This window comes from Schistosoma mansoni, chromosome W (genome assembly GCF_000237925.1).
Source record: "Schistosoma mansoni strain Puerto Rico chromosome W, complete genome".
Taxonomy (NCBI): domain Eukaryota; kingdom Metazoa; phylum Platyhelminthes; class Trematoda; order Strigeidida; family Schistosomatidae; genus Schistosoma; species Schistosoma mansoni.
The window spans coordinates 7,013,578-7,040,517 of NC_031502.1; the positions used below are offsets into that span (position 1 = coordinate 7,013,578).

The window sequence follows — 26,940 nt, forward strand, 5'->3', positions numbered from 1 at the left end:
ACACCTCGATGCTGATTGGCCCTTGTTGACCTTAAACCTGTCATTATTTACTTCTTAGTTTTGGTTGTATCTCTCATTGGTCTGATTTTCGGTCCCATGTTTGTCCATAATTTTCCTAATTGGTTGATGAATTGGATTGATTTCAATTTTGTCAAATCAATTAAATTACCAGTATTTCCGAGGTTAGAGGAGCAATAAAAAGCGTAATGGAACAAAATCTAGTGACAATTAAATCTTGGTTTTTCGTATAAATACAAAAAATATGTAACGGGGACGTTTTATTACCGGTTTAGATTGTTGAATTTCATCGAAATTATCCACTTAACAAATACAAAAAATGGAGTGAACAAACAGGCGAGCAGGTGACGATCACTCTTATCTGATTAGTAGTTGTGGTTTGTAAGAAACGCATACATGTAGCAGTAGTATAGTGGAACTAAATGTCCAGACTTTAGTACAACTAGAGGTCGAATGAATTGTTTTGTATAGAAGTAAAAGCCAAAGTATGTATTTTGTCAACTTCTACAATGACAGGTCAAAGGTCAACAATAACCAATCGAGGTCGACAGGACAAGTTGTGAGTCATATAGAGAAATTCAAACGCTCAACTTCTAGCTGAAGTTTGTGCTGATGATGTCGTTTAGAAGAACAATCAGAGCTCCACGATCAAACTATCCAACTCAGAGGACAAAGCCCTACCTAAATATATGCATTTTGTGACTTTACAGCTTTGAGTATAAATTCGCCGAAAATAGTACTTTTTAAATTAATCTTTCCGATTCTTATGCCTCTATGAGTTTATCAAGCAATTTTACCAAACTATTTGCTAAAATAACAGTAACCTGAATAACAAGTTTGTAATATTTTGTGTTTACCTAACTCGGAATCGACTTGATTACGTATACACTTACCTGCTCAACGTCATAAAATATTATATTTCATACCATTACTTGGATGTTAGTTAATGCTATTAGGCCGTTGTTTTTTTTCACTTTTCATGCTTTATAATTTTCAATGGAATATTAATTGTGCTTCAGATTCCATCTTCATTGATAAATATAAACTTTATTGAATAAAGTCCTTTGATGTACATTTTGGTGATCATGATATCTAGAATTCACCAATTTACAATAATACTGCATCATTTTACCATGTAATTATTTAAAAAACTTCCATTAGTTATTTTACGAAGTTTTTGGCTTGATTGATCTAAATCGAATTTTTATACATAAAGTATTCAACAGGAAACCCTGAACCTGAGTTACGTAATATTTGCCATTTATCAACAAGGCATAAATGTAATCTTTAGGGAACTGACGTTCTCTGTGGTGTTCAAACTTGAGTCACCTAGCTTCACAGTCTGGGACATTACCACTTAGCTATTCATGTTGAGATCGGTCTCTTGCAGTACTGAGGTATTTACAATTTATTGATCATCAAGTGGCGGCCAATGTTATACTTATTTAGCTCTTTGGCGATCAACCACTTGTAAACACTTCAATCCTATATGATGTTTTTCGCTTCCGAAATAGCTCAATGGTAACATCTTCGACTGTGAGGCTAGTTAATGCTGTTCCAAATACCAGACGGAAGTTCAGTTCTTTTAGCATTACAACTGCAACTTGTTGGCGAGTGACAACTAATATGAAACCTAGGTTGACATTTTTATTCCAACTGACATCTCAATATGGTGAACACGATATCCAATCACTCAGACTAGTAGCTACATTGCAACTTGATCGATAGAATCCACTCTTCACTAGAAGAACTAGACAAACATAATTTTGGTCATTAATCAGTGATCAATCAGTTGTCATGTTTTCTTGTATTATATTAATAGAGTAAAATTTGAAGGTAGATTGGATTTGTTTGATGTTGCTTTTTTGTGGATTTTTATGAGATTATGGCTCAGTACACTGACTTAGTAATGTAATCTGATTAAAATATCTAACAATTAAAATCAGAAAAAGCTTGTGATGAAGTAATAAAAGATGAACTGAAATTGATTAGTGATAAATTTGTTTGAAAAGTATCATATTCCTGATAGTTCACGGCAAAATGTTTCGGTAAATGAATAGAATATTTGAAAAATTCTCATAACTGACTGATAAAAGCTTCAAAATTAATCGGTACTTAAGAATTGAATCCTTATAGTTTGAGACTAAGAAATGTTCAGTCTTGACTTCATAAGATATATATATATATATGTTGAAGGTCAATAAAAGTCTGAAAATATAGAATTCCGAATGAATGGCTGTATGGAATTTCACTTACTACAAAACTTAAACATAGCGAAATCAGTTCTATATGGTATTGATGGTAAATACAACTGAAAATTTCTTAAGTAGGAGAACTATTGAGAAAGATGTTTTAAACTACTCACAGACATCGTGTTACTAATAAATTAACCAGTGATTGTCATTTTATCTATACCCAAATTTCACTTTCACCCAATGTTGTTAAGAATGTACACGTAATTTTGCCAGCAAACTAGATACACGAGACCTTAAAAAGGCGTTCATGCATGATCATATCATCTTTAAATGAACTGTGAAAGACGTATCAACCATTTTGAATTATGTTTCGTGATACACTGTGGATATCAATGATAAATTTTATGTAATCTATCTGATGTAGTAAAATAATGAGCAAAATACTTTTATTTTGTTTTTTTTTCGCTTGCGCGCATTCAACAATCTTATTCTTTATCATTCTTCCGAGTTCATAAAAATGTTATCCAAAGTATCTTTATGTAAATAAGTTATCGGTTACAAGTGACCTGTAGTGATTCATATGTACTAGTTTACCTTATATATATATGCTGAGAATAATTATTTAAAGCATAATTTTAAAAAATTTCTTATGATTCGTGGATTTTTTATTATAGATTTTTTGTCTTTGTAGACTTACCAGATAACAATAATATTGAATCTGATCCATCATTAAAAGAAGTGAAAGATGATAATAACGAATCTCAAGAACTAGTTATTAGCATAAATAAGAGTGGAATTTTATCAGCAATGAAAGAAACATTTCTTCCCGGAATTTGTGTTTTAATCACATTGATGATTACTCTTTCAATATTCCCAGCAGTTGCAAGACTGATCAGACCTATCACAGTTATCCCTCAAGATCTGTGGACAAGTAAATTAAAAATGTTTTCATTTTTATGCGATATTGCTTTGTACTGGTATGTGAGCGATATTTATTTATTTATTTATTTGAACCCATGGACACTGATACAAAGGAACACCAAAATACATATGCGACACACAATAACAATGAGGTTGTGAAGAGATAATATAAATTGTGTGTAATAAAAAGGAACAACAACGAACAGAAACTAGTATATGAGAGTTAGACAATAATAATAATAACGGGAGAACTATTTCAGTTAAGAAAAAGTACGACCAGGATGAATTCATTCAGTGAAAAATTCCCGTCTCACTCATTTGAACAAATTAAAAGAATTTACAGCTGGACCATCACTGGCTTCTATTCGGAAAAATTTCTGATAATGTCTCAAGCCATTGTGTTGCACCATCTCTACGACCCCAAACAGGGAATTGTGAAAGGCCAACGGAAACCAGTCCTGTACAGCTTTCTATCACACCAGCGGCACCATGTGATGCACTGACCACCTCTCCGCCTTTCCCAACAAACCCCAGCGTCGGCCGACCGTTGCTGCTACTTTGACTGGGTTGTCGGGCTTACTTATCGTGATGAACCAATCGAGCTATACCGGTTGGAACAATCGTTCCTCAAGGTCCTACCATGCCAGACAGGTCGGTTGAAGAGCAGTAAGACCAAAAGCAACAAACTCAAGGTCCGAGGGCAAAGTTGTACTGCTGACTGTACAAAGGTGTGACGGCAGTAAGGTGTTTCCTTCAAAAAACAGCAAAACAGCGATGCTGCCTTCCAACAAGAAGGGGTGAGGTTAGAGACGGTCGAACCTAAAAATGCGCACCTCGCCTAGTACCACGGATATCCTTCTCCGGCGGTAAGGTCTCAACAAGTACGGAGCTAACACAAAAATTACTCACAATAAGGTCGTGTGTGACCGACCACAAGCAGTTGCCCCTTAGGCGCTGCCGTCACGCTCTCAGGTCACTAAGACTACTTCTAATCCAATTTCCTTTTCAGGTACTTCTAGAAGAACCCTTCCACGGTGTGGGCAACCGGGAAGTGATAAATGCCCTCATACCTCTAACAGCACTCAAGATCACTGTATTCATAATCAATCTCCTTCTTCGCTTCCTACTATTCCTCCCACCTCGACTTTCAACACTGAACTTCCTCTTTCGGCTTCCTCCTCAAGTGTCACCATGACCAACTATTCTAGTGAGCAAAACACTGTCCTAGGTCTACTAAAACCTCGCTCCAAACTACACATTGGAGCCTTCAACGTACGTACCCTATGTCAACTTGGTCAGCCGGTCTCCTTGGCTAAAACCTTAGAATCGTGTACTATTGATGTATGCTGTGTTTCCGAAACACGCATACAGGATCCTAGTGTGGTCATTCACTTGACCTCACCTCGCCAAAATGGACAGCCAACGAAATACACTGTTCGTGTATCTGGCTACCCGATGGCTAGTTCTCTTGGACTTGCAGGTATAGGCATATCACTTAGTACGAGGGCAGAACAAGCACTATTGGAGTGGGTCTCTGTTAACAGTCGCCTATGTGCTGTTCAACTAAATGGCTCCGTAGGAACTCGGAAGGATAATGACACACGTCATTACTTTTTCATCGTTTCTTCCTACGCTCCCACTGACTGCAGCCCTGATAATGACTTTCACAGAAAGCTCTCTGAACGTCTTGAAAAGCTAGGCGCTCAGACATAGTACTCGTAGCGGGCGACTTTAATGCCCAATTAGGCAGCTTAAATCAAACAGAAAGATATTTAGGTGGGTGTTTTAGTATTCCGGCCCAACGAACCGATAATGGTGATCGTCTGTTGCAACTATGCTCAGACAATCGTTTATTTTTGGCAAGCACTAATTTTAAACATAAGGAGAGACATCGTCTAACATGGCGACCACCTTGCACCAAACCAACGATGGACTCAAATAGACCATATTATCATTTGTAATCGTTGGAGAGGCTCGATAGAAGATTGTCGCTCATATTGAAATACATGTTGAGACTGTGATCACGCTTTAATACGAGCACGCATCTGTTTGCGCCTCACTGGACGCCGGTGATCAACAATAAGTTCATGCGCCATTTGTTCCTCGAGAGTACTGGAGCCCATGTGCACCACTAGTTTGGAACCAGTGTTTCTCAACTCCCCAGGAGGATCCTTCGTATCCATTAAGTGATACTATGATTTCTTAACATTTTTCTTGCAATATTTCAAATTCACCATCGTTGTTTTCATTGAAGTCGTAAATTTGAATTCATTTCATACTCTTCATTTAAAAAACCCATTCTTTTTTTAACCGTATGACAAATAAGAAACTATTTTAGATCTAATTTATATGAATTTATTTTGTGAATCTTCTCATTGATGTTTAGGGCTATAATTGATCATTCACTTTTGGAATATGTGTATCCTGTGCAAATAGCGTCGATCTTGTTAATTCATAGGCATTTTAAGCAAAGATGGATGGTGGCTAGCAGTGGAATCCAGGACGAGTTCCAAATAAGACGAAAAGCGCATCCTGGACTCCACAACTGGCCTGCATCTGTCTCTGATTAAAAATATTTTATAGTTATTATGAATTCCTCAACTACTATCTATGTTAAGAAGGTATTGTTATCGCATCTAGTGTACAACTAAATCTTGGACAACTGAAGACTGTCTAAGCTGAATTGGTTCTCAAAACATGTCAGCAGATGATATGAAAGCAAAGCTACATACAAACTATATACTCAGTATAGTTTTATCTACGAAATTTTCGCCAATCATCTTCATTTTCACACGAGTAAATATAAACAACTGCCGATTATTCTCATGGTAAATTATAAATATATATTTATTCTATGTTTATATATTTTCAGATGTTTATTTTGTGCCAGTACTTGTGTTTCTTTTGTACAATGTTGGTGATTGGTGTGGAAGGATGCTAGCTGGTTTTATAAAATGGGTAAATTAAGGAAATTTTTTGTTTTTTGAGTTGGTGTAAAATTTTCAGATTGATATGTAAAAGCAATTTCAGCTCGAATTAATATCTTTATTATGTGCTAAATATCTTCTCACTTTATTGTTATAATGTGAATCAATCATCTGGCCAGTGATACAATAGCCTTTTGAAAACACAAATAAACTGTCTTAATATGTAAAATATAACTTTGCACTTACGCAAATGTACTTTAACAGGGTTTCCCAGAGAATGCGGATTTCATCCACCTCACTTGTAAGACATCCCCAATATTTCAAAATTTCTTTTGAAATTATGGTTTACAAAATCAAGTCCTTTATGGTCGAAACTAGACGGGTATATCCCAACTCGGTCTCTATTTATCAGACTTATAGAGTTTGTTTGAGATTGGGCGCATTATTTTATGTCTGGTGGTCTTATTTTCCATCAGTAAACCCGGAACAGCATGGTTCACAATTCCTGGCTACTCATTTTCGGTTAAAATATAATGTAAGTTAAACTAAAATTGGACAATGTATGCGATTATAATGAAGGTTTAATCATTAACTGCTTCAGTATGTTTTACTCAATATGTCATCAGTTTCTGAAAGGAATAAAGTTGGTCAACGCTAAAACAAATGACCGGCCTCTAGAATTTAAAAAAAGTTGACGTAAAGAGTCCTGCATATTTCCTCATTACGATCTCAGACATGATATCTCATTCTTGAAGTTGTTTAAAAGCAGGATGGAAACTTTTTGACTAGATTACCAATCACCTGTTTGGTGAAGTGTAATGATAATTCAGAAGAACAGGGGTACACGTTGGTAACTGTTTTCAGTTTCTGACTACGCTCCTGTTGACCAAAGCATTAATGAAACAATTCTATAAAACTCTTTCTGGCATCCAAAAAGTCAAATACTCTAATGTCGTAACTGTAGCCGGCGAATTTAGCATTCAAGTTAACGGTATGGTTTTATTGATTATTTGGTTAGGACATTTTGAACAGATTGAGCTTTCTGGTTGACATCAGTGACACAATCCTGGTTGTTGACCTCATATGACACGGCTTAAAGTCATTCTCAGCGAAACAAGTGTGCTCAATTTTTATTTCCCTTTAAATCTTGAATTTAGTGTTACTCCATAACTCATATTTTATTCTTTATATTTATTGTTTTACTGTAATTAGTATCATTATTTCCTCTACTTTATATTTTGTTCATTAGTTTCATCGTTGATATAAGGTGTAATAATATATTTCTGCGAGCTCTCACGTTGTCACTAACGTACTATTTTTTCCTAGTATCTTGTATTATTTTACTCAACATATCTTTTTGTCTTTATACTTTATACAACGTAAAAGTTGACTACGAGTTGAAATATCCTCAAACCGTTGAACTTTTATTAGTAGTAGACATGTTATTTTGAATTTGTTTAATATATATGGGTTCGTACAATGAAATATTTTCCTTTCGAAAATAAATTGGTCTTTACTGATATTGAAACTATTCACAGTTATATTATTAACAATTTGTAATGCCGAATACTTCTGTTCTAAATTTGTCACGATATTGGTCATTAATCAGTGGTCAATCAGTTTTCCGTTCCCCACTTTATCACTGTGAATGATTAGCCCACTTGCTTTTGAAAATTAATTTCAAACTTCGCAACTGATATATTACTAAGAATTTTCTTAACATCAATATTTATTGACCACTTTGTACTAGTGATTTAATTAAGCAAAGTGTAAAAATCTCACCAAGTTCATAATTGGTCGATCCGTTTATCATAAATGTGAATAGACTGATATAATTGCTAGCATGTATACCATTACAGTAATATGATAGAATTATAAATTAAGAATGTCAAATTAAAAACTCGAGAAATGACCAATTAGAAGTGTATTATGAACCAGTTAACAAACTACCGTACAGATTTAAATGAAAAACCGAAAATGTCCAATTTAGTCAATTTGATGGAGGCGAAGTTTCTTCTCATTTCATTGAAATTGCATGGAACAAAATTGATGGTTAATCAGTCGCAACGTAAAACCTGGTACGTATACACGTCAGATCAAGTTGCCACATCCTATTAGCTGAGCGGGATCAAATTGTTAGGACGATTCCCACAGTGTTAGAGGTAGTAGTATTAGTGATACTAGAGAAGACTAGGCAACGAAGAAACGATTCAAGAAAATTAGTGGGGTAAAAATTATAAAGAATTAGGAGGCTAGGATCTGAGGGGAGACAAAGAATGATATACTTGCGCCATTGCAAAAGATTTTGAGCCAACCATTCAGTCTCTAATCAATAGTTACGACAGTCACACAGACTTCAACCAGGTTGTCTACATCTGTCAACATGGCTTAATCCGATTGTCACTTACTTTATGAACTTGTGCCATGATTTTGTCGCCTCTAACTTTCTTCCAACCCACTCCTACAGCTCACAACATCGCCCGTCGATATAGGCGGTGGTCGGGCATACGTAACATATGTCCAAACCACCCAGTCGACGAAGGTTTACTACGTCACCAATTGATTTCCTATCTTTACCTAATATCCTATCCTTTAACCCAGTCATTCTTTACTCAGTGGACCCAAAATACACGAGTAATGCTTTGAAAAGACCTATGGTCGAATATCAGTAACCTATGAATATCCTCTATTCTAAATGGTCATGTTTCACACCCATGAGGTAGAACAAAGCGAACTACTGTGCAGTAAACTTGTCTTTTGATTGGTAGATGTACATCTCGCCTACTTCACAAGTAACGGAAGGTGGCAAAAGCCAATTGAGCCTTCCGAATCCGTGCCAATATTTCGTTGAACGCCAGTCCATGAGGACTGATGAGACCGTTAGAATAAGTGAAGCTCTCGATAGGCTCAACTACTTCACTCCCTACCATTAATTCAGGCGCCGACGCAAGCCAATGTTTTGCATTTTCGCGGAGTAAACCGCAAACGTGTTTGTACTGTTATTTAAGGCTGTCAGCTTTAGGGTGCCTTCATCAAACAAAACTAAATCATCTGTGTGTTCTTAGTCAACAAGTAAATTTCCCGGTTGACCAACCTCTGGAAAGTCAGACAATGAGAGTTGGGAGATCTGCACCCAGGTTATATTTAGTTAACTCTGCAACCACGCCTACCTAGGAGTGTTTCATTAAATAAAAGACCTTACTCGATCTACTTTTTATTGTGATTATTTATTTGGACCTTGTTGTTTTTACGTGTTCAGATTTAATTCTTTTGTTGGCGAAGTCACTGATTCAAATTTTAATCTAGTTATAACTTGTTTTTTTCATGTCCAATTATGCAATGGTTCTATTTGTTTTAAAGGAACTAGAGAGGTTATTTCATAACACGATTTTGTACAACTACCATAATTTCAAAATAACACATCAACTGAGGTAATGTGAAATCTTTTTATTGGGTCTTTTCTACAGCCTAGAAGAAATCAAATGCTATTAGTCTTGTTATTATGTATTCTACGTGCTGCTGTCATCCCATTATGTATGCTGTGTAATGCACAACCTAGATATTATTTACCAGTCGTATTTAAACATGATATTTTCCCAGCACTCATAATTCTATTTTTGGGACTAACTAACGGTTATCTAGTATCGATATCAATGATACATGGACCAAGGTAAGTGTTATTTGTTTTTTTTTCTGTGAAAATATTCGTCACCGATAGTTGAATTAGTACTGATTCACTGTATAATGTAGACCTAGTTTTGAACCTTTTGATTCAAAATTTTGAATTTTATTCATTTCATTCACAGTACAGTTAAACATTATCACTTAGCAGCTATTGGATAATCGGTTACCGTTATTATTATGATAGAGAGTAATAAATAACTACAAATATTTCAATTTCAGATGTGAATATTTGTTTGTTTTTTTCACTTAACATTGACAGACAAATCAATCAGTCATGTGCAACTTAGAGAGTGGTATATATACGGATTGGTTCAAATTGCTGCACTTATATTAGCATGGTTTTCTTCCAACTTACTTCTATATCACAAAACACTACCCATTAAGGTATTCGGTGTTTAGGGATAAGTAACATATGTCTCACTCATCATAGTCGATGAACATTCACTACCTCATCAACCTGTCCGCCATCTTTATCTACCACTGTCAGTCTAACTTCAGCACTGCACACTCAGGGGTCCCAACATTCACAATGTTTCCGAAGCATCTATGATCGAATTCTAGTAGCTTACGAATATAAGAGAAACATAAGGCAATAACTGCTGTTAGGTTGTTGAGAATTTAATTTGTGAAGCACAGTTCAGAACTAAGATTCGATAGCCAAATCCATTTAACAAACTCATCTCTACAATATTTACATGAATGGATATAAGTAACTATGATCCCTCCTGAAAGTGTGTTTTCAGTGCACATTTGTTAGTTAGGATTCAACTAACTACATGTTAGGTATTATTGCATGAAGTTCTCTTCTGACTCAAGTTATCGGTTCGCGTGGTTTGCTCCAGGACGTAATTCCTCGAGTCTCCCATGGAATTTTTGAAATTCAACGACACTAATCAATAGTACCATTCATAAACGTATCGTAATATTTAACAAGATACAAGATGGTGTAGATGTTGTTCGGAATTTGAGGGACTTAGATATGTTAGTTCACGAACTTCATGCAGTTTATTGAGTACAGAAAATGATTTTGCAAGGATTACTTATTTATCATCGTAATTTCTTGGCTGACTTACAAGGTATTACCACGAATTCTGAGACTTTAAGTGCTGCAAAGAGAAACTGATTATATATCCATTCACTTTCCATTAAATTTCGAGAAGTCTATTTTTCTGTGGCTTCACATCTATCGTCCTTTTCAATCATTTTTTTCCATTTGCTGTGCTGATATCAAGTGTAGCGAGTAAAATCAATATGAATTTCGTTAACATTCTACACGATTTCTACCTGCTTGTATATCACAATTTGTAATTATCACTGTTGTTTTTGTTCCTGTTGTTATCTTACTGATTATTCTATGTATGTGTACGATTAAACTTTCCTGTTTTCGATGTTTATTGTTTCGTTTAGTTTCGCATCACCTGGTAATCAAGAATCCGCTGGTGCAGCATTAAGTATATACTTATCTTTTGGATTATCATTTGGTGTTGCCATATCAGTTGGTTTAGCACAAGGATTATAATCAATTGTACGCGCGTTTGTTAGTGACTTAATTTTATCGATGCATCCATCACAAAACAGTTGAAGAACAAACAATTGACCTTTTTTGGCCACATATTTTCATTATTTATTTATTTGTAAAAGAATTGAACAATTACAGTGTTTAAATTCAATACATTCTATGGATGTACAGATGGTAAAATTGAACAAGTACTATTCTCCATGACTGTTGAAGGTGATTCTGAGTTTGTTGTATGTTCACTATCTTCCTTGGGATACGATGGTTGTAATTTTGATCGGAAAAAATCAAATATATGATGTAATACAGTACTAGGAATAAGATCATGTTCTGTTGTGCCTTAAATTAAAAGCAAAAAAGAAAAGAAAAATATTGATAAGCATTATAACCGAGGATGGATAGTGGCTAGCAGTGGAATCCAGGACTGATGGACACAACTCAGGTAGCCTACATCTCCCAACAAGGTCAGCACATATAAGACTGTATCAAGAGAAAAACTCTGCTGGTAAACTTAATTAAAACAAGCACTTTAAAAGAGTATTTAAAGGTAAATGTGGTAATTAATTTTAAAAAAAAACCTACTTGATGAAAGTGTTGGAATAGCATGTCGTTGTGCATTAACTTGTGGATTGAGTCGTGTACCTAATTTAAGATTGGCCGCTACATAGTTCACTGAATTCTGCATTGGAAGTATAAAAACATTGTTTGTAGTAGTAGTAGTAGTAGATTAAAAATGAAAGTAGATATGTAAAATTTAGACACATCAACAATGGTGTTATGAAAGACCAATATGAAACATTAATACATAATACTTTTATCTACAGTTGTCGATTAATAAACACACTTGAAAGTTTAGTAATTGAATGCCTTTAGGCATTCATGTTAGTGCAAAATATTCATTGAACTCAGAAACATCGAGTTATATATATAATTAGAATGGGGCTTATTCATATAATTCTGATAAACGTATTATTTTAGTCCGACTATCTGAATTCATCAAAAAGACTAATTAATTTAATGAAGTTTGATCAAACTCATCAATTATCATGTTTAGGAATTGTTGGAAAATTTTCTTGAATATCATCCGTTTATTATGTAGTAGTTACTCTTTAAAAAATGATTATCAGTTTATATCACCTCAAACAATCCAAAATTGTGATAAAGTGGTGTAAAATGAAAGATATTCAAATTATATTCTTAGTTGAATAATAGTTAGGTACATGATAGTTAAAGTTTGGAGCAAACAAGGATTAATATGCTTCATAGTTTTGTTCACATTTTATAGGTACACTAAAATGTAGATTCCTTAAAATACGACAATTAGAATTGTTCGTGATATGATCCCAATTTATGAATGACTTTAACAAAATATTAAGCGTAAAAATACCCTATCGCAAGTGAACAACAATGTGTTCTTTATCAGTATAAGGGATTTGTGGTATTTTAACGGTTGAACTCGCCCTAGTATGGTACTTCTTAGCAGTGCGCATACATACTAGGAAGGAATGGTCGTCCATTGCTTTCACGTCTTCAATGGAGGTCTAGCTTAGATCGACTAGTAAATTTAGCTATGAAAATGTGTTCTTTTTTCATAAAACTAACGTACCTGTGATAACCATTCTCTGAATTGTAAGACTTTTTCTGGTATATTTTGCTGATATATTGTAGGCTTATAAATAGAGGGTAATTCACTGTCATTATCGCTCTGTTCATTAAGGATATTTAACCCCCATCCAACCCCAGCTGCACATAAATCCAACACATCTGCTGAGTCAGTAAATACAACAGCTTTTACACGACTTGTTAACTCACGCCATAAACGCTCCGCTTTACGTTGCCATGCTCTTGCTAAACGTAATTGTAAAAATTCATCTGAATTATTATTGTCATTTGAATTGATATCAGACCATATACCAACACTTTTAGGTATGACACCACCATGTTTAGCAAAAAGCATGGCATCCAAGTCACTACCACTTAATGCTGGTAAATTATTAACACATAATCTATTCTCAGCTGGATTTGTAATATAATTTGAGGCATTTTTCTTTGAACTGCGTTTAGCTAATAAGTCATTATCATCTGGTAACCAAAATGCACGCCTTGAAGCTTCTGGGGTGACATGATGTCTCCAGGGTCCATAAATACGTCGGTCGAACCATAAACGTCCAGTTGAAACTGCAAACAATTAAAGTTTAATACAGTTCAGTTGTGGCTATATTTCGGATGTTAAAACAGTAGCAAAACTTTAGTCGTATATAAGGTTTACCATATTTGAGGTTCATGTTACATTTATTTACAAACGTAATTATAAAATGCTAGAAGAATATGAAATTTTTGTAAGACATTCAAATAAGCTTTTCGTTTGAATACATTATTTCTTTTTTCGTTCACACTAAACAATGGGGAAATTTGACGAGAGTTTTGAACTTATTTTAACTTTCACCGTTTAATTAAACGGTTAGAAGATTGATGAAGGCCATTTAAAATGTAGCAGGAGATTTTAGATATTAAACAGTTCCAAAGTAATTATTTCAGAAAAATCTGAAACTCAAATATCCAGTGACTTAATATCGTTAAGCGTTCGGCATAACTACATGGACTTGTATCTCACGGACGAATCAATCATAAATAGCGATCAAAATTTCCGATTTAGCCGAATGGATATTAACAGTGATCTGAATTTAAAAGTTAGTACATAATTAGATTCAAGTTAATTCTTATCACAAACTAATACTATTCAGCGATTCACTGAAAACCGGTAGACACTGTTTTGTTTGTAATAGTCTGTGATTCCTAATAATCATGTTACTAAAATTCTGTCCCGGGATCGAAAACAGGAACTGCAGACCTTGTAGTGAACAATTCATTTTTACACGACTCAGCAGGAATATAGAGGCTTATATGTACAACATTGTATTTGTACTATGGGGAGGTTGAGTATGCATTGATGAGAAGTCAAATATTTTTACAGCACTCCATGGTTTTCATTAGTTATTTACGTGATATCTTTATTAATAACATTTCAAACTCAATACACTGAAAAATAATTTGTAATCGAGTGACGCATTATTTTTCTTGCGTACATACAGATGCTAGCTAACTGGTACTACATGCATTAGATTCTAGAGTAAAGAAGAGACTGCTATTTGTTCAGCTTGTACAATATATTCATGTTAAATGAGTCTAAAAGAATTTCGAATGTAGGTTTTTACCTTCATATGGTGACCGGGATTGCACATAGTGACAACTCAATCCAGCCATATAAACTAAGATACACATTTCTCTCGGTAGAATGACTTGAGAGTAGTAATACTAAAAGCAGCAAACCCATGTTCCGAGAGTGAATGAATACAGGTGCGGCAGCAGTAAAGTGTTTACCTCAAATAATACGCATCTACAGTGTGCTGCCTTTTCATAGCGGGATAGAAGTTAGGGAAGATCGACCCTAAAAGTGTCACAAATCACTTTGAACTCATGCATTTTCGTCGCCGATGGTAAGGCCTTAAAAGCATGGAGCTAGCGAATATAAAGGTCATCTGTGGTCGGCTTCAGGGATTTGTCTCTGAGGCAAAGAGAGCACACTCCCAAGTATTCAAGACCACATCTTACTTAATTTTATACTCAGATCTTTCTAGAAATATCCTAAAACTGTGTGGGCAACCGAAAAGTAAAACCCGCACTCATAGCACTAACGTTATTAAAGGTTATGCTGATCGTAACCAAACTTCGTTTACAAAAGAATAATATACAACGATTAAACACACAAGTTAGACATGAACACCATTGGATGCCGGCTTAGTGGTCTAAAGGTTAAGCGTTCAAGACCGAAGGTCCTGGGTTTTAAATCCCACGCGCAGTACCGTGGATGTGCACTGCTGAGGGGTTCCATACTAAAACGAGACGGCCATCCAGTGCTTCCAGGTTTTTAATGGTAGTCTAACACTGATTGGTTTATGATTTCAATTAAAACGTAAGTGATTAGTATTATGGATGGGGCAGTTTAAAATCGTCAGTCACCAGTTTCAATGACAAAGAAATAGTGTCGTGAGGTTTCTAGAGTTTAATCTATATAACATTGATGTACAGTGTTTACTTTAATTTATGTAATGATATGAAATTATTTTAGATGGCGACAATCGTCTGTACTCTTCATTTTCATTTAGGATTACTAGCTAGACCCAATTTCATACAGAGAATGAAGTGTTCACTGATAATGACCAGTTTATCTACACGGTATATAGCATTGAGTCTAATAAACTGACAGACGATGAAAGTTCGAGAGTTATTTAAAAAAATGCAGCCTACGCTATTTATGGGATCAAAATGAAGAAAGAAAACGAAGTATAAAGTTGAACAAACTGGACTTTAGTGCGGCTGTTGCTGAATTTAAATAGTATAGATGTAGCACTCAAAAGAAAACTTAAACCACCAACTGATTAATTTTGTTTCCATACCCTTTCTGATAACATTTAATTTTAATTTCCACATTTTATCTCAACTTGTTACCCAAACAGCTTTTCATAATAAACATTATTTATTTAACGTCTAAGATATTTTCTAATGAATATTTTAATATCTTACCAGTCATATTTAAGGGATTTTTTTTCAATCAACCTATTAATGATCATTAAAGTAAAAATAAATTATATGTTTTACGAATGTACAGCTTTGAGTATAGGTTCATCGAAAAGAGTACTCTCGACCAAAATAATCTTTTTCGTTTTCACCTCAATACAATGCAAACGTGAAGTCCATTACGTAATAATAAAAAAAATTATTTATAAGTTGATAGATTTATCATCCATTTACTGAAATAAGGATTACCTTTAGGAAGCATTTCTCCGATTTCATCAGGAATTGTATTGACAGTCACAAGAGGTTTATTATTTTGTTGAGATTGTTCATAATCATTTGTAATAAGAGGTAAATTATCATTTGTAGGCTCCAAAATATGTGCACTTTTACGTGTACCATTTTCATTTTTATGGGTCATAAGTATAGGTCCAGAAGATAAATGACGTCTTCGTGTAAAACGTATTTTTGATTTGTCAGTATTATTGATGTCATTGTTATGATAATCACTGGGTACATTAATATATGCGACTTGTGTAGAAGGATCGTTTCCATCACATTCATTAGATAAACGTGATTTTTTAGAGGTGATATGTGATACTGAATCAGTCAGAACAACTGGTGATCTGAATCAAACAAGAAAGAAAAAGAAATTTCGACAAATAAAATTCAAATATCTTTAATTCATGGTTACTTTGCTAATGACCTGACCATCCTGATGGGAGATCTAAAAGCTAACGTCGGAGTGGATAACATAGGGTATGAAGATATAATAGGACGACATGGACTAACTGAGAGAAAGGCGAGAGATTTGCAAATATATGTGCATTCAACAAATTGGTTATAGGCGGCACAATATTTCCACACAAACGCATACAAAAAGCTACATGGATCACACCAGAGAACCAGATAGATCATATTTGTATCAACAAAGAATTCCGAAGGACAATGGAAGATGTGAGAACCAGGAAAGAAGTTGACATAGCTTCAGATCACCACCTGGTTATGGCCAAGATGAAACTGAAGCTAAAGAAACACTGAACAACTGGACAAGCAGCATTACAAAGGTTCAATACAGCCTTCCTTCGAGATACTGACAAACTCAACGAATTCAAGATAACTCTCAACGACAGGTTCTAAGCTCTGCAGGATCTACAGAAAGAAGAAACTACGATGGAGGACAACTGACCCAGAACCTCCTGACAACGTGTCAGGAGGTTCTCAAGCTATACAATTGAAATAATGGATTGTTTCAGGGAATTAACTTTTTGTAGGTGTAAACCTGTAATTCCATGTACCATTAGACTAATCATAAACATAGTTATAATGTCTGATGGAAAGCCTGCTTTTAAATGATTAAAAACTTTGATTTTCAAAGGATCAGTATTTTACAAATCTTATGTCGTTATTATAGGAGATAGCTACTGTAGAGAGCGATTTTTATATTAAATATATGTGCAGAATGAATCGGCATCGTCAATAGCCGACGATGATGTTTCTCCAAATATCCAGTATAAGAATAATTTAGGCAAGTTATTGATTATAGATGTCGATTATTCGATCTTCGAGTGGTAGATGGATCTTTCACCTGAAACAGATGGTCAATCGCATATATACATGGTTTACTATGCGTTGTTCATGAGCGAATCTCATGGTTCCGTTGTTTCACAGAAGATCAAATGAAGAGCATTCTCTTTTTACTATTGTTGGGAGCCGCAGACTTTTTTATGATTGATTTTGTTTATGAAACATACGGAGAGCGAATCATCGGACAAGTTATTTACAGTATGTGCCGCAGTGTGTTCTATCAGTTAAAACTTGGAGATTTGTTTAATGGTCTTCATAATGCTACCTTAAAAGATAATTTTGAAAAATTCGTAGCAGACATCGTCCAGCTAGGAAGCGAAGAACAGTGCAGCGTTTTTTTCAGAGTTCACATGAGTCAGAACGTTTTACAGCGGGTGAGCAAACATTATTTGGTCATCATTTCTCTAAAACATGTCAACAGTTTACGAAGGTAATATACACAAGAGACACTGAGCGGTAAAACAATTTGTTTGGTCCATTAATACTACTTTTAAATTACAATTGTACATTAACGCAATTGAACAGGAAAATCCCACCTTTTTACATTATCTTGCGAACAACCTATTGACGCAGAAAAAAGATATTTTATTGGAAACCGTCGTAGGATGAATTTAGTAAACTTAGACGATTTCCACACCAGAATAAACCCTTTTCCTCTCAAAAACTTGTAGTTACTTTTACCGACATTATTCAATTAAAAAAGTCTTTTACGTAGTTAAATACAGGCGTGATTTCTTCGAAGTATCTCACTCAGTGATCTATTTAAACATGAATGATACTTATATGATTGATTCATTTCACTGTAATTTAGTGATTTCAAGTAACTTTTTTATACTTCTATCATGTGATTGTATGATTTCTCATATCGGCTATTTCTATCTAGTTTCTGTGTATTCTGTTTGTTTGACAGATCATCTATTAAGAAAACAACCTCACATTTTTCGTGAAGTGGTTATTTTCTAATATCAGAAGGGGTTTTGCGGATATTAAAGTAATTTCAATAGTTGAGATCATGAGTCAATTGAAGCTAGACCACTATGAAAAACTTGGAAGCACTGGACGACTGTTTCGTCCTATTGTGGGACTCCTCAGCAGTGTGCGTCCACGATCCCGCCCCACTATATTTGAACCGAGGACCTATTAGTCTCGCGCGTGAGCCCTTAACCTCTAGACCACTGAACCGGTATCCAACGGTGTTAACGCCTAACTTCAACCGATCCACGAAATTCAGCGACACATCCACCATTGTATTCAGCGGGTTACTATCTCACAACAGACCTGGTTGAACTCCACTGATCACTGCTTCTCACTAGAACTCCAGGAAATAATATAATATCCACGATAATAAACACAAGACCCCTTCTGATATTAATCAACATATGCTCACTAGTGACTAACTTCAAGAGGTATTACCTGGAGTTCTAGTGAGAAGCAGTGACCAGTGGAGTTCAACCAGGTCTTTTATGAGATAATAACTCACTGAAGACAATGGTGAATGTGTCGCTCAATTTCGTGGATCGGTTGATTCGTTTTTGTTAAAAAATAGAACATGTGATTAAATATTGTGCATGCATTGAATTCATTATCACTACGTTTTTAAGTGGAAATTCTATTAGAAATTCATAATGTACAGCCATTAACATTCCTAAATGCATTACTTATGTACTACTACACAAACAATTTCCAATGAGCTTAGTCAATTTCTTCAGATTTCAACCCTCAGGATAAGTTACCTTATTAGTTAAACAGTTTATAATAAGTAAACAAGCACATAACCAATCAAATAATCACAATTCTAAGGAACAGAGAAATTCAAAAATTTGATACCTATAGCATTCCCGTTGAGTTGTTCATCGACATATAGTGTTTTTATTTAATTAACATATAAAGTAGTGTATTGAAATAGGAGGATTACATCATACCAGATATCAAAACGACAGTTGCATAACAATCGAGATTTGAAAGGAAGATAATGAGATGTAACTAAATGTGTGAAAGTTAATTGTCCGCTTGATGTGTATGAGAAAGGTCTCGTCAGATATATTCTTTAGAATCATCTAATCAGTCAAACGACTGGGTTCGATAGGACCATAAATTATTATCTTGTGCACTGCATGAAAGTTAGTACATGCAAGCTATTATTCTTTTATAGCCCCAATACTTGATTTTCATGGTCGGTAATTCGGTTGTTAATATACTCTTTTGGATTTTTAATTATTCGTTATTATCACTTACATGTTCATAACTTATCCTTCACCTTTTCATACTCGTCATGTAGATAATTAACTTTCATATATTTAATTCCATCTTATTATCTTCCTTTAAATTCTTGGTTGTTACGCAACTTTCGTTTTGATATCTGACATGATGTAATCCTCCTTTTTAAATACACTACTTTATATGTTGCTTAACTAAAACCATATTTACATTAAAAAATATAGAAATGTTAGTTCCTTTAAATTGACTTATATTTATGTATGGATTAACGTTTGTAAAAGATAAGCTGCATAACTAGCTACTGTTTATTCCTGTTTGCTAAGTGAACCCATTGTAATCGCTGACCTTACAATATATTCATATTTTCACTATTATATGTACTACTATTTACGGCTTTTCCATTTTTTCCAGTTCATTTCTTGGTAAAACCATAATTTATGGACGACCTTTGAGCGATGCTAAAGTGACTTTGAGAATGTCTGCCTATTAACTAGGACTAAATAAGGGTTATGAATCAGTGTGAGGGGTTAGAATTAAGATTTACAGTTGATGGTTAGGGTTAAGAACTAGATATACGGTTTTCATCACGAACATACATCAGTTAAAATGCCAAAACGCTGTTAAGCTAAATGGATGGGTGAATTACGCGCCCAAATCCAAGATCTGTTATCTAATACCTGATTGGTTCGTCTATAAATTACAGTTTCACCTATTTCTTTACCATCGCCTTAAGAAAGGAACTGAGGTAAGTTTAGTATTCATACATCAGAACCATTTAATTAAAAATGTTACGACTTAAACACAGAATATATTTATTTTGATCTTGCATAAAATATTAACCATAAAACTGTAGTAAAGTATTATAAATGATCCCTAAAAACAAATCGTGACTCGCCAGATTGTGTACTGTTTTAATATAATATTAAAAAAAATGTATGGATGTGAAAACGTGAACAACCAGCTGACCATTGTATGAGATCCAAATATATTTATAGCTGTTGCTTATGACGTTATTCACTTCATACTACGTGTATCGGTGAGTGCACGTGAATGTATACTGAGTCTTAGTGATTGGTATTTATACTTCTAAGCTTAGTGTAAAACTGACAATTTTAAATGAAAGTTTATATATATAAATCAGTTTGTGTATATCCCTGTCATATGACACTGGAATTATTTCATTTTAATTTGCGCCAGTCAGTGTTATAGAAAATCAAATACATTATCTTTAACTCAATCGAGTATCGATGGACTTTCTGTAAAACTGATATCTTTGCACAAACCGATCATTGAGTAGAGAATATAATACTTCTCTAATCCTTAGTGCTGATAGAATTTAGTCGTTATCGTCTGTAGAACCATTCAATCCTAAATGGTTAGGAGTAAAAGACAGACAGCTCTGAATCCAATTTCTACGCACATGATTTTGAATTAGTTAGACTAGTGTATAGTATATACATATGACTAATATAATCACTTCCTTTAAATTTCTTTTTGAATCTACAAACTTTAATTTTCATGAGGACTTTAGAATCAAGATGTATTTGTACCATGTTTAGTGCGAATGGTAAAAGTCTTCCTTTAATAATCAATAGGTCAGCGGAAATAGATCGAGTCTACGATCTCTAAATCCCATATCAAGCAATTAACTTATAGACCCCATTAAGCTAGAATCATATGGTCTACATTATTTCCAACTTATAGTAAGAGATCGTTGCTGGTGAAGTTTAACCATATCGGGAGATGAGATAGTCATGTCTCATGATTTCAACTGTGAAAATACTAAATTCTCCACAAAACCCCCTCTGATATATAATCATATGCTCACTAGTGACTGACTTCAAGAGATATGTCCTTGAGTTCTAGTGGGAAGCAGTGGCCAGTGGAGTTCTACCAAGTCTATTGTAGAGATATCAACTCACTGAAGACAATTGGTGAACGGTCGCTCAAAATCGTGGATCGGTTGAAGTTAGACATTAACACCGTTGGATGCCGGCTCAGTGGTCTATCGGTTAAGGGCTTTGGCTTGAGACTGGTAGGTCCTGGGTTCGAATCTCGCGAGTGCGGGACCGTGGATGCGCACTGCTGAGGAGTCCCATAATAGGACGAAACGGCCGTCCAGTGTTTCCAAGTTTTCGATGGTGGTCTAGCTTCAATTGACTCATGATTTCAACTGTGAAAATCCCATAATGTCTATCAATTTACATGTGTGAGAAAATACGTACATAGTAAGGAGCAATCATGATCTGTAGTTAAGGTTGGCGGAACACATCCCCAAATGGCTACAGAAACAAATGAATTCCAATGGTCAAACAAGATCACAGGGGAGACAGACATCTTCCTCCATTGCGAAACATTTGGTTGAGACTGGTCATAAGGTTGACATCAAGTCAGCATTTGTAGTGTTGTACAAAAGCCTTCAAGGACATATATGGCTATACGGAAATTGAAACCCCCTCTATGTGTTCAAAAACAATTTGTTCTTACCCTTAACCTAGCCTGGTTATCGCATTGTTTTTGTGTAATTTCTTTATTTATTTTCTTTATATGTTACGGCTTACCTTTAACCTGTCAGGTTGACCTTTTAATTTTCATATAAAAATGTTTTAACAAGTATATGTGTGTTCAGATTGTTCGAAATGTATTGCGCAAATATATCACATAATTCTGATAAACTTCGTCTTCTCATTGCATTATGGTAATTTATCAAAGTGACTAATTGTTTTAATTGTTTTATTTACTTAAACGTCTGCATACTGGTGAATTTATAGCTTCTCAGATTTCACTTTGTACGTCATTTTCTTTAAATACTTATAATTTTGCAGACAAATTTCGGATTTGAAATGGCAAATAAACTTCAGTTCTCACAACAGTCGCCTAATCTTAATATCACTAGGTGATTATCCATTGGTTTACATTTTCGATTTCAGTCGATTCAAATTAAATAGCCTATCCAGCCCCATCAATGATGACTATCTCATCTCCCGATATGGTTAAACTTCACCAGCAACGATCTCTTACTATAAGTTGGAAATAATGTAGACCATATGATTCTAGCTTAATGGGGTCTATAAGTTAATTGCTTGATATGGGATTTAGAGATCGTAGACTCGATCTATTTCCGCTGACCTATTGATTATTAAAGGAAGACTTTTACCATTCGCACTAAACATGGTACAAATACATCTTGATTCTAAAGTCCTCATGAAAATTAAAGTTTGTAGATTCAAAAAGAAATTTAAAGGAAGTGATTATATTAGTCATATGTATATACTATACACTAGTCTAACTAATTCAAAATCATGTGCGTAGAAATTGGATTCAGAGCTGTCTGTCTTTTACTCCTAACCATTTAGGATTGAATGGTTCTACAGACGATAACGACTAAATTCTATCAGCACTAAGGATTAGAGAAGTATTATATTCTCTACTCAATGATCGGTTTGTGCAAAGATATCAGTTTTACAGAAAGTCCATCGATACTCGATTGAGTTAAAGATAATGTATTTGATTTTCTATAACACTGACTGGCGCAAATTAAAATGAAATAATTCCAGTGTCATATGACAGGGATATACACAAACTGATTTATATATATAAACTTTCATTTAAAATTGTCAGTTTTACACTAAGCTTAGAAGTATAAATACCAATCACTAAGACTCAGTATACATTCACGTGCACTCACCACACTTTTCTTAAACATCATGAAATTCGGAAATTATTTGTTCGTTGAATATACGACAGGAAGTATGAATGCAAGAGGAATATTAACTCATAATGGTTTTATTACTTAACCCGTCGTTCTTAAGAACAAATTTCAAACGAAATTAACTAATAGCTGAATATTTACGACTGAATACATAAAAAAGCAAAGTGATGTTAGGCGAAATATTTGGAACACTGGTTAACTGAATAAATTGGTCGATTGTTTTAACTAGTAATTTAGTTTCTAAGCTGAAGCACACATACTTCCACGTATGATTGTTGGATAGGCGGCCTGCTTGAATACCTGGGTTACCTGTTCATGCCATCTAGATATTTCAACAAGTTATCTGTTTTTTGTTTGTTTTAACACAACATTCAGTCTATTGAAGCACGTTTATGAAAAGTTTAAAACTTTCCGTTGTACAAGTTACAAAAAAGTACAATCAGATACATCGTGGTGGCTGACAATATGTAATTAAAAGAGTGAACATTATTCCAATGTCGATTGCTGACCTGCTAACATGTAACTGGCGATCACTCAATATTCGTCAACAGGATCGATGAAGAAACAAGAAAAGGAAACTTGTTGAAATAATTTGTGCTGAGAATTCCATATTGTACCCAAAAATTTAATACTGAATAAAGCCAATAATAATAAGTATGTAGCTAGTTAGATAGTAGGTATCACTAACGCCTTAATGTAAACAATTTTGGATTAGATAAATGAACTGTATTAATTTCATCATTATTTAGACGAAATATTTCACCTATTTAAATTATAAAAACAACTAAGGCTTTTCAAGATATAAATGTATGATGAATCAAAGAGAAACAAAACTAGGTCAAAAATTTTGTTACACATTTTGTATTATAAACTTTATCAGAAGAGCATATAAAATTTAACTATATATATATATATATATATATAATATATTGTAACATTATATAGCATATTGTAACATTATATAGCATATCTCGTTATAATAATGTTGTTTTGATCACGCGTTTAACAAACACGATACACTGATAAATAGACCTATCTATCAATAATATTTACAAAGTGAGTCGTTGAAAAAGACTGAATATGTCCGACAGGAAGTTGACGGTTATCAGTCTTCATAAGTTATACTAAAAAACCTGATTCACTGAAAACAACAGTTTCTGTTAGTGCATTATTTCCTTAAGCAGCTCTGAACACTGCAAATTTTCTCAGTTTTCCTCAAGTTCAACTAAAATTTAGATTAATCCATGTACTTGTTGGACACAATGCATGAGACATAACACAGAAATCATATTAGGTCTAGGGTCTTTTGTGAATGTTAGATCCCCGGAAATCAATCCGTAAAGTCCTTGTTTTTGTGATTGACTTGTGGAGATTTGAATCTCTCATTTACGCGCCAAAAGCACCCATTATTACGTTCAGTTTGTTTCTCACCTGGAAGGAACTTAAATGTCATTGGTTGGTTTTCTCTTTTAGTACGCTATTTTGTGACGCTTCTCAAAGACATTCTTGTGTTGTTTATATTGCGCATGAGTTGTGTGTTTGTTATCCGTTCTTCCGGGCTGCTTGTGGAATTATATAGTTCCCCAACCGAATCTGGTCATCCTCTTCTAGTTAGCAGGGCTGGAGCACAAAGGAATAGCTTAGCTATGTCCTGTTATTTGGTTCCTGGTTTTCGTTCCGTTCGCTGGTCCAAGGTGATATAATAATATCGCGAACATAACACGACCCGATTACTAAGTTATCTTGCATCTTCTACATATTATTCGAAAAGGGAATGATCTAAAAAAGTGTGTTTACACTCTTGGTTAGTGTTAAACCTATGATGTAACTGTTATTGATTATGTCATTATGGAGATTATGTTATACAAAGTAAGAGTTAATAAACTGACCAAACATACAAATGTTTTCAAGGTATTCGATTTTTAGACGAAAGATTTAAACATTTAGTGACATATATAACGTATTAGCACCAAATTAACTTTTTAACGTACTTTAGTACTCTTGATAAACAATCAGTCGACCACTCTAATTGTTTGTTAATCCGCATTTTAGAGTTGTGCTGGACTACTGAATTGAGATTGTCATGGTTACTAGATAACGATTCCGGACCTTTATCAAACATGGAATCATTATGTATGGTAGGTGGGATAATCGGCTCTTCTGACATTTCTTGTCTTTTATCCGTGTTGATAGGAGTCGAAGACATCTTCTTATGTGAATTTATTGAAACTGGTGATAAGAACCCAGGAAACACATCAGGCATAGGTTTGAATGGATGGATAAATGCATTGGCACCTTGTTGATGAGCCCAAACTAATATATGATTTGATGCACAATGTGGTATAAGTTGACGCCATATTCCATAGAGGCGATCCTCTACAGAAATATTTGACTGAAATAAAGGTGAAACTCGATTGAAATAAAAATGGAAAGTAATATGAATTCATGAGGAAATATAAATTATTACTACACACGAAAATGTAGTTACTTTCCATTGAGATAATAATTATCAAAAGACTGTAAGCAAAGAAATACACTGGATCCAAATACAGTAACAGGATTGCTAAGTATGATAAGACTTTAATGAAGTCAAAGAACACTGAATTCAGGATGTGATACAAATATAATCTGAAGATAGGCCACATCAAGGATTGTTTTGAATTAGAACAGCTAATAATATATAAGCACAATCTCACTAGTTGCAATTAATTGGAAAAACACGAATGTGGCTAATTTGACGATGAGCCAAATTCCAAGCTGTTTGATTTCTTTCTTGATGACAAACTACCGCTGCTCAATGTAAGGAATGTCTCATTTACGTTGGAATTCTTAACGTTAATTTACCAATGTGTCAAACAGATTACATAATACAATCTGAATGATTAATTAGTTATATTAACAAGACTGACTGACTTAACAAGAATATGTAAATTTAACAAAAATTATTTGGAATTTTTCAACAATGACCTAATTACATATAAATATGCTAATCCAATTCGTTAGAGTTAATATTTTGAAAAATATTGTCACTTTAACCGGCAAAATTTTCTTAATTATCAGCTCTTAGCTATTCTGCGTATAACAAGATATTTTCGTGTTATATCACAACCTAATTATTAATCAAGGCTTTTATAAAGTTAAAAAAGAAAAACAAATCATGGTATCGTACTGAATAGATAAATAATCTTAAGACAACAAGTTGATGTTGATGATGATAAACAACGATAACGTAGGTAACCCGAAAGAATACGTGAGTAAAAATACACAAACATTCCAAAAAAATTTATAAGATATGAAAAGGATTTTATTTTACTGAACTTTATCAATCCAACAAAGAAATACATCATGAAAACTTTGACAAATGGTGATAAAACAATGGAAGATAAACAATTTAGGTTATTGTAAGCAAGGATGGATAGTGGCTAGCAATGGAATCCAGGACGCGCGTTTTGTTCTATTTGGGACTCGTCAGCTGGATGTGCCTGCATCTCAGAGTTGATGTTCACTTTGGGACTCGAACCCAGTACCTTTCGCTTCAAGTGGCTATCAGAACTCAGTGGCCGAGTGGATAACGCGATGTCGTTTGAA

At 34.3% G+C, this 26,940-nt stretch overlaps 2 protein-coding genes across 2 annotated transcripts in view; one reads left to right on the forward strand and one right to left on the reverse strand.

The window, feature by feature from the left end:
• The window catches only part of Smp_139020 (protein kinase), a 61,061-nt gene extending 49,484 nt beyond the window's left edge, over positions 1 to 11,577 (forward strand). The window contains exons 15-18 of the mRNA XM_018800055.1: positions 2,905 to 3,144; positions 6,007 to 6,092; positions 9,529 to 9,731; positions 11,153 to 11,577. Coding sequence (XP_018653906.1) covers positions 2,905 to 3,144; positions 6,007 to 6,092; positions 9,529 to 9,731; positions 11,153 to 11,264 — 641 coding nt within the window. The 3' untranslated portion in view covers positions 11,265 to 11,577. The remainder of the gene's footprint in view (positions 1 to 2,904; positions 3,145 to 6,006; positions 6,093 to 9,528; positions 9,732 to 11,152) is intronic.
• Positions 11,422 to 26,940, reverse strand: part of Smp_139030 (hypothetical protein) — a gene marked incomplete at both ends in the record, with an annotated part of 36,919 nt that continues 21,400 nt past the window's right edge. Inside the window, 5 exons of the mRNA XM_018800056.1 lie at positions 11,422 to 11,600; positions 11,844 to 11,940; positions 12,868 to 13,439; positions 16,089 to 16,436; positions 22,468 to 22,495. Coding sequence (XP_018653907.1) covers positions 11,422 to 11,600; positions 11,844 to 11,940; positions 12,868 to 13,439; positions 16,089 to 16,436; positions 22,468 to 22,495 — 1,224 coding nt within the window. The remainder of the gene's footprint in view (positions 11,601 to 11,843; positions 11,941 to 12,867; positions 13,440 to 16,088; positions 16,437 to 22,467; positions 22,496 to 26,940) is intronic.